The following is a 9,474-nucleotide window of genomic DNA, read 5'->3' as shown; positions in this document are numbered from 1 at the left end:
TTAGTTGCTCATTGATTGCTTTCTCATATGTGCCTTGACCAGGGGCCTTCAGTTGAGTCAGTGACCCCTTGCTCAAGCCAGTGACCTTGGGTTTCAAGTCAGAGACCATTGGGCTGAAGCCAGCAACCATGGGGTCATGTCTATGATCCCATGCTCAAGCCAGCGACCCTGTGCTCAAGGTGGTGAGCCTGCATTCAAGCCAGATGAGCCCTTGCTCAAGCTGATGACCTTGGGGTTTTAACCTGGGTCTTCAGCGTTCCATTCTGATGCTCTACCCACTGTGCCACTGCTTGGTCAGGCTGATTTAGTAGCTTAAATGTGCAGGAAAGAACAAGAAATTTAAAAAAAACTTTAATTCACCTCCTGAGCTTTTACTTGTTTGCCCAGGACAGTTTCTACTCTCTGCTTCTGATGAATACAATTTTTATTATTTTAACATAAGTTCTGAAAAATAAATTATCTAGAAGTAAATAAAGGGACAGAGATTTATTCTATGGTCCAGGAAAAAAAGAAAGTTTCCCTAGGATATGGAGGAGATGTGATAGAAGCAGTGGTACTGAGCTGGGCCTTGAACGTGAATAGCAGTTTGCCAGTTCAGGAAAGGCAAGGGGTTGGCATTCCAGCATGAGAGTCGAGCATGTGTGAAAGCAAAGGGTCATGGAACCTCCTAAATATTCCAGGAATGGTGGGCTCTGGTGTAGCTGGAATGTAGGTGCATGGCGGAGAGTGACAGATACAGCTTGGAAGTCTTTGGGAACCTTATTATAAAAGACCCTGGACACTGTTTAAATGAGTTGGAAGTTTATCTCATAAGCTTGCAGTGAAAGATGCTAAGCATGGTAGATCATGCACTGAAATATAAAAGATGGTGACCAGGGTGATCAATTGTATAACGGAAAAGTCTAGGTAAAAAGAGCTATGGAAAAAGACAGAGTTGAAGGACATTTCTTTCATTTTCCTTCCTCCCTCCTTCCTTTCCTTCTTTGCCTAAAAGTTTAGTATATTCTGTGGCCTCTTCCTTAATTTACTTAGTATGCTATTTATTCAGAGCAATACGCCACTGTCAGTGTTGCAGTACATGTAGAGAAACCAGATGCTAGATCTTGGGTGCTTTGATGTCATACCTTCTTTGTTTAGGGGCTTTCTCATAATGTATTGGTGGACATCATCTTCTTTAAGGAAATTGAAAAGTTTGCAGATCCTGCTAGCTCTTTGGGCCCCAGGTGATAAGACACAGTAGTACCACTGAGACCAGGAATATCTTTTTACCTTTCTTATTACAATGACCAAGTTGAGAACACTGAGCTTGACACCCACAATACAACCTTGAACAGATTTGTGCTTTCTCTCTCCAGTCCTCCTTTGCCTGTAACAGGAATGCCCCTTACTCAGTAACAGGCCAACATAGCCATAGGTCAAGATACCCTGCTTCGTGGGGACACTTTGTTTGTTGTTCCCACCACTGATTCTCACCCAGAGCATCGGCAGCAACTTCTGTGGCTAGATGCTTCTCATAAAATGTATGATGTTTGTATTGTTGTGTGTTGAGTTTCTGGCAGCCAGTGGCTGGGAAGGAGATGTTCAACTTCATCCTGAAGCCACTGAATGCCTCTGAGGTGCCACAAAAAAAGAGCAAAAAGCATTTCTAAGATGAAATGACAAGGCTGTAACTAACTGGATGCAGTGGTCAGAAAAATGGGCTGAAGACAGCCCCCAGATTGTCCAACTGGATATATGGTACTGTCATGGAGAGAGCTCAAGACAGCAGGAAAGAGGATAGGTTTGGTGGGGTTAGCTAATAGAACACGGTTAGTCTAAGCAAAACTATCACAATGGACTAAGTTAAGGTAAAGGCAAGAAGATGAAGTCATCCCACATTCTTACAGAATCTGTTATCTGAAAGGCCCAGTGTGCCTACTGTTTCTTGTCTGTGATCTTATTTGATTTTAGGGATCATTCTATATCTGAATCTGAGTAATATCAATATATAAAATACCCACACCCACACATCAGTTGGGGCCAAAAGTTATCATAAATCATATTGGGTTTGTTGTGATATTTTTAACTTTACCAAATGATGAGTCAGATTAATGCCGGCCTTGTTAGCCAGGCCAACATTCTAAAGGCTTCTTCGTACCCTGGATTTTGATGTAGATATGGGAAATGCAGAAAGATAAGTCTTTGACTCCACCTGGTCACACCTTGTTTGAGTAAAGCCAGTCAAGTACAAATATGAGAAGGCTTCTTGTATGAGTCCATGCCTACCTGCCTTCTCTACTCCATTGCTTTGGTGAAGTCAAGATGAAGTTCACAGTGAGTAGGATCTTCCTTTTGAATTTATTACCTTATAAATTACCTTATAAATAGGACACTGTCAACATTCTGAGCTAAGGGAGTCTGCTTATGACAGTATCACCATAACAGAAAGTTTTGTCTTTAAAAAAAACAAACCTCTCTTTATTTTCATGGAATTGTGACATTTTAAGCATGGCTATAGAGAAAGATAGTTATAGTGGGATTAGACAGCTGTCTGAGCATTTTGTACCATGCTAATTTTAATAAAATTACTTCCCAGATCTCCTAATTTAAGTCTGGGCTGGTTGCAAGCAGTTCCTAATCTCTAGGAAATGTCTATCTTTCCCCACATTCTTAAATTTCTCCTTTATCAAAACTCCTAAGAATGTTCAGACAAGATAAAAATAATATTATTGCTTGGCCAGGTGATGGCACAGTGGATAGAGAGTCCACCTGGGATGCTGAGGACCCAGGTTCAAAACCTCAAGGTTGCTGGCTTGAGCGTGGGATCATAGATATGACCTCATGGTCACTGGCTTGAGTCCAAAAGTCGCTAGCTTGAGCCCAAGGTCACTGGCTTGAGCAAAAGGTCACTGGCTCAGCTGAAACCCCCTCCCCCGGGTCAAGCCATGTATGAGATAAAGCAATCAATAACAACTAAATTGCTGCAACTATGAGTTGATGCTTCTCATCTCTCTCTCTCCCGGTCTGTTTCTGTTTCTCTGTGTCCCTCTGTCTTTCTCATAGTCATTTATTCATGAAAAACCCTGAAGCCTAAAGCTAGTGCAGATTCTTACTTGTAGTTCCAGATTAAAGGCTAAGAGTGTAGCAGGTGGACCACAAGATTCTGCCAAAGTAACTGGTATCATGTGTCTCTTCTAACAGGTTGCACAGGGCTAGAATCAGAAGAATATTTTCATGTTTCAACATACTAAATATTAAAATTAACTGCAGCAGACTCTGCTTCATAATGAAGTATAAAATCAATACCTAGAAATAAGTTCCCAAAACAACAAAGTTAAAAAAAAAAAGAGTTGAGGTACAACCTTGGCCAATACAAACTTGGTCAAGTCTCCTAAATGACTTCTAAAAGCTCAATTTCCTCATCTGTAAAAGGACTGCATTGTTCTAGTCACCTCTAAAATTTCTTTCACCCCTTGACTTTTTTTTCTTTTGAGACTAATTTTTACTTCCCTTTTAAGCTAGCAGGAGAAAAATTAAACAAATATAAAATTACCTTGAATTACCAGTGCAGTTCGCAATCCATTTTATCCCAGGTAAAGGAAACAAGAACAAGTACTGAGAATCAGGCACCTTGTATGAAACCTTGTGTTCTGATAAGCAATATCAAATTCCCAGTGACAAATGACTAAACCAGGTATCCCGGGACAGTTATTAACTTCTCTTCTGCTAACCACACTTGACCGCCAGGCGCTCCACCCCTCGCCCCTCAGCACCACTATTAAACCTGCTTACTAATCTGTTGCTTTTTAAAAAAATAAACATTAAAAAGACTACTTCTGCTGGTAGGAGATCTAAGAAGGGAAGAAAGCATTCATATCAAATAGGAAAGTTAACTTAAATCATTTTTAGATGTGATTCTCAGAACTTATAATCATTTTCATATCATGTATACTATTCATTTTCAAATTTATTCTTTAATATACCAACACTATCATTTTTTTTCACAAGACCTACATTAAAATTTTTTAAACTATATATCACAATAACATAATTACTATAAGTAATTAACCTACAATTCTACATTGTCATTAAAACTTTTTATGGTTAATAATATATATGGTCGAAGAAGAACAAAGAGACCACTCAACAGAGTAGTAAAATTAGTAAATATTTTCTACAAGTGTGGACAGAGCGAGAAAGAAGAGGACATTGCTTTGCCATGTGACTGGAGACCAATGCTATTTGTGATTTCAGATTGTCTTTATTGGACTTCTTGGTGTCCTCCTGATTCCTGCCCTTGCTGAATATGTAAGTCTCAATTTTTAAAGTGTGTTAAACAATGTAGCTGCAAAGAAATGTGATATTAAATTATTATTAATTTCTTGCAAATTTCAGAGTATCAACATCAGTGATAACAACAACAGCGGTGGAAGTGGGCAACAGTCAGTGAGTGTCAACAATGAACACAACGTGGCCAATGTGGACAACAATAACGGATGGAACTCCTGGAATACGCTCTGGGATTACAAAACTGTAGGTAGCCAACATGCAATTTCCATTCTTTACAAATATGAGGCTTCTTTTTTAATTAAGAAATATTGCCCACTAACCATAAAAAGTTAAAAAATAAATTCTAACTGCACATAAGCATAGTTATAAGTAAAAGTGCCTATTTAGCTCACCCAGTTTCATCCTGTAGATACAATTTCTGTTAATAATTTTCCCACAATGAGTTAAAATTTAAACCAATGAACAGTAATTAGGATCCACTATGTTCTAGAGATTGTAGGGTCTATAAGACAAATATAAACATCCTTTTGCTTTGCCACAGACACCCTCAGTAATGGTCAAAGACCATCACAATATTACTAGTGCCAAAGCACAGCCTATCTCATTCTACCTTCAATTTCTTTCTTTTTTAAAAAAATTTTATTTAGAAAGTTAAATTTAACAGGGTGACATTGATCAATAAAGAATACATAGGTTTCCAGTAGATGTTTCTATAGCATTTGAACTGTTGATTATGTTGCACACCCACCACCCAAAGTCAAATCATTTTCTATCAGGGTATACTTGTCTCTCTTTACTCCCTTTCCCCCACTCATCCCCCACACCCCCTCTCCCTGGTAACCACTTCACTTTTATCTATGTCCATGAGTCTCAGTTTTATATCCCACCTGTGTGAAATCATATAGTTTTGATTTTTTTCTGATTTACTTATTTCACTCAGTATATTGTTTCAAAATTTTCTTCTGAAAGGGCAGAAACAGTATTTCACCTGTAATTTAAAAGCACCAAAGGAAATGTAGATGATAATGTTAATTGGTAAGGAAAGCGAAAAAACACTTGGCTCTGATTAGACAACCCAGCTGTACAAATTACCAGTTCTGTATTGAACAAACTCTGTACTTTAACAAAGCCAACTCTTTATAGTTTTATCATCTGATCAATTAGAAAACTAATTCCTGTCTTTCCTGCCTCCTTGAAATATAAAGACCAAAGGAGACTAAAATGTGATAGTAGTAAAGTTTTCAGCAAAACAGACATATGTAATGACTCTTACAATGTTAGAACCTGAAGGTAAAGCAACGAGTCAGACATTCAGTCTCCGCCCTCAAAGAGTTAGTAGCTTATTCTTAGAAATGCCAGTGATAAATATGATTGCAAAACAGGGCCAGATCCTGCACTCTTAATTACTCTAGTTCTCCATCATCTTGGTGAAACTGATTTCTGATGAGAAAAGCTCTGCAGAGAACAGACTCATTACCTACCACCTTCTTAACAGGGCTTTGCTGCCACCAGAGTCTTTCACAAGAAGGCATGCATTGTGCACAAAATGAACATGGACGCCATGCCCTCTCTAAAAGCCCTCACTGCAATGGTCAAGGAAAAAAAGGTAAAAATAAAAGTCATTTTATTTTTGTTCTGAGTAGGTCTTCTGATCTCCAGTAAATAATGTGTAGGTCACAATCAGTCCCTCTTGACTACAGTGGAACCCAAATGGGGAAGTGGAATTGGTTAGTGTACCAGGAGAAGCAGCTGCCACCACACTCAAACGTGGTGGCTCACACCTGCCCCCTAAGGCTTCTAAAAATATCTAACATTTACTGGTAGAGAAGAAAAACTCTGCTCACCCCAGGGAGAGCCCTCAGCGATTCTCCAAGGACATTCTTTCTGCAAGTATTGAGTTAGGGATATTACACTTAGAAGAAAGAAAAAAAAGAGATAATACACAGTTAAGTTTAGATTGCAGATAAGCAATGGAAAACTTTTTAGTATAAGTATGTCCTATTCGATATTTGGGACATATTTATATTTTAAAAGGATTTGTTGTTTATCTGAAATTCAAATGTAACTGGATGTCCTGTGTTATATCTGGCAATCTCAACTGGGATGGGCGGGGAGAGGGGATCCATCATTCTTTAAAATGTTTGCCTGAGTTTATATTTCAATAACTGATAAATGGGTGCCTTTCATTGACAAGGTAAAGAAACTAAATCAACTGCATTCTCAGAAGCTGGCTACCATGCAGCTCAATCTGAGAAATGAAAGATAACGAAACAAGGCCCAAACTTCAGAATAAATTTAGCCTTAGACTTGTGCTTTTATCAGAAGCTGAGGTTTCAAACCAGCCAAATCCCTTGGGACACTTAAAAATTCTGAGATATACATGGTTGCAATTGGTTTTTCTTTATTTTGATTATGGAAAAATGATAGCCAAGCAATACTGCCTGTTGGTCTTGTACACAGTGCTCAATTCAACAGACCACTAGGTTTAGCATTTATTCTCCCTCTTTCTTTTTCCCTGTCTTCTCCATACTCAGCTTCAGGGTGAAGGACCAGAGAGCCCGCCTCCCAAAGGCTTGATGTACTCAATCAACCCTAACAAAGTCAACAATCTAGACAAGTTTGGAAAATCCATTGTTAACATGTGCAGGGGCATTCCTACATATACGGCTGAAGAAATTCAAGGTGAGTAGCCTCCTCACTGTGTCCAAAGTAGTACTGGTGAAATCGTTAGACTATTCTCAAGTGTGTCCACAGAGAACACCAACTACTCAGAGACAGTAATCAAGGCTAATACTTACATAGTGCTTGCTCCATTCCATGCAGTATTCTACATAATTTAAGTATGTTAACCGATTTGCTCCTGGATGAGGAAACTAACAGAGGTCACAAAATCTTTGCCTAGGTCAATGCGAAGCATTCTGGCCCTAGATTCTGTGCTTTTAAGCATCCTGAAACACTGCCTTTTATAGATGAATCTAGAACACTCAAGATATATTCAAAGAAATACATGAATGACTAAATGAAAGGACAATACATACTAATAAAATCTATTGACTTCTTATAGTTCAAACAATCACTATTTCTGGGCATTCAAAAAATAACTTACACGAAAGCAAAGTATCCACCTAGGATCCTAACCTGACAACAACTTTCTAGATCTTTGAATCAATTCATTTAATTTTTAAAAAATTTTATTTAGATTTAAGTTTAAATTTAAAGGAGTGACATTGATCAAGAATACATAGGTTTCAAGTAAACATTTCTACAACTTTTGAACTGTTGATTATGTAGGTTGATTCATTTAAGTTTGATAGCTAGCAAGATCTTGAAATTGTTGAAGAGAAGTTTGGAAATTGTGTGATAACCCCTTCTCCCCAATCCCTCTCCACGCCCCCAACACCCAAAAAAGTCCTTAAAAAACACATTGATATTGTTTTTTTCTTTTCTTTTTATCAGGGGCAAGCCTATTTTTTTACTCAGGAAAGTGCTTCAATGCTAATATACTCTGGATTATGAACATTTCCTTCTGTGGAAGAACAGAGGAAAACTAAATTAAAACAAAAAAAAAGTTGCTCTGGGTTAAGTCATCAAAATATTCTCTGTAGAAAAATATGGGTTCCAATGGTTTTTATCATATCATTCTGAAATGTGTTTCTCCTACTTATATTTGGCTTCTTTAAGTTTCAATAAAACTAGTTAGCACTGAATTTAGTTTAACCTAAAATTCTTTGTCATTTCCATTGGACTAAAAGTGCATTGTAGTGGTAGCAAATTGTCAAAGTGCATTAAAATCAATTGTTAACCTAATTCAAGAATTGTCTTTTATAAAGAACCCCTTCGGCTTGACCAGTGATGGTGCAATGGATAGAGCATTGACCTGGGACACTGAGGACCCAGGTTTGAAGTCCTGAGGTCTCTGGCTTGAAAGCAGGCTCACCAGCTTGAGCACAAGGTCCTTGGTTTGAGCATGGGATTACCAACATGATCCCAAGGTTGCTGGCTTGAGCCCAAGGTCGTTGGCTTAAGCAAAGGGTCATTGGCTCAGCTTGAGCCCCCCCATCCCCACCCCTTCAAAGCACATATAAGAAGCAATCAATGAACAACCAAAAGTGATGCAACTACAAGTTCATGCTTCTCATCTCTCTCCCTTCCTGTTTTTCTCTCTATCTCAAAAATAACTAACTAAATAAAGGCCCTGGCCGGTTAGGTCAGTGTTAGAGCATCATCTCAACGTGTGGATGTTCTGGGTTCAATTCCTGGTCAGGGCACACAGAAAAAGTGCCCATCTGCTTCTTCACTCCTTCCTCTCTTGCTTCTCTCTCTTTCTCTCTTCCCCTTCTGCAGCCAAGGCTCGATTGGAATGAGTTGGTCCCAGGCACTGAGAATGGCTACATGGCTGCCATTTCAGGCCTTAAGCAGAGCTCGCTTACTGAGCAATGGAGCAACACCCTAGATAGGCAAAGCATTGCCCCCTAGTGGGCTTGCCAGGTGGATCCCTGTTGGGATGATGCAGGAATCTGTCTCTCTGCCTCTCCTCCTCTCACTGAATGGAAAAACAAACAAAAAATTCTTCAGATGCTTCAGATACCACTAATCACAGCTCTAAGAATGGTTCTGTTGAGCAAACAAGTGTGATAGGCTTGCTTGCTTGTACTTTGCCTCATTGGTTCATGAGCATGGGGCAGCACCATGTGTGTATAATCTATGTGAGGCTGTAGATGCTTGCCCTCAGGGTGGCAGATTGTGAATTGTAATTGCCTGCCACTATTGGGAGGGGCCACTGTTTGCTATTGTTTGCCGAAGAAGGGGTTTTTCCCCTGGCCTGTTTTGTTCATGTCTTGAGAAAAAGAGAAGCAGTTTTCCCTGCCTGCTTGCTTGTCCACCATTACGAGACTCTAATAAACGAAATGACCCACCATTTTCCAGCTCCACAGTTCCTTTACCGTCTGTCCGAATCCAATGTGAACCTGCATGGCCAGCACTACCAGCCTTACAGATTCCATCTGACTGCTCTGAAACCTGCTCTGTAATTGATGTGCACAGTAGCATTTGAGATTAGCAGGGCAGAAATTCACTTGAAGTAGCTAAAGCCAGAAAAGGGAGGGTTATTGTAAGGATATCAGAATATCCAAAATAATCTGAGGGTAAGAAAAGCAGCCGATATCAAAGAAACTGGAGCCGGGTACTAAATTGATAGCAAGGCTC

General features: G+C 39.2%; 1 protein-coding gene and 1 pseudogene across 1 annotated transcript; one reads left to right on the top strand and one right to left on the bottom strand.

The window, feature by feature from the left end:
- Positions 1 to 1,063: 1,063 nt before the first annotated feature.
- Positions 1,064 to 1,591, bottom strand: LOC136397895 (small ribosomal subunit protein eS6-like; annotated as a pseudogene).
- A 621-nt stretch (positions 1,592 to 2,212) lies between these two features.
- On the top strand, positions 2,213 to 8,076 carry GKN1 (gastrokine 1). Its single transcript, XM_066372375.1, has 6 exons — positions 2,213 to 2,313; positions 4,234 to 4,287; positions 4,375 to 4,512; positions 5,765 to 5,875; positions 6,804 to 6,951; positions 7,726 to 8,076. The coding sequence occupies exons 1-6, from the start codon at positions 2,302 to 2,304 to the stop codon at positions 7,818 to 7,820; spliced, it is 558 nt and encodes a 185-aa protein (XP_066228472.1). The 5' UTR covers positions 2,213 to 2,301; the 3' UTR covers positions 7,821 to 8,076.
- Positions 8,077 to 9,474: the final 1,398 nt, after the last annotated feature.

The sequence above is a fragment of the Saccopteryx leptura genome, chromosome 3 (genome assembly GCF_036850995.1).
Source record: "Saccopteryx leptura isolate mSacLep1 chromosome 3, mSacLep1_pri_phased_curated, whole genome shotgun sequence".
NCBI classification, from domain to species: Eukaryota; Metazoa; Chordata; class Mammalia; order Chiroptera; family Emballonuridae; genus Saccopteryx; species Saccopteryx leptura.
Note: the sequence above shows the minus strand (reverse complement) of the source record. Positions and strands in the feature narration are given on the sequence as shown.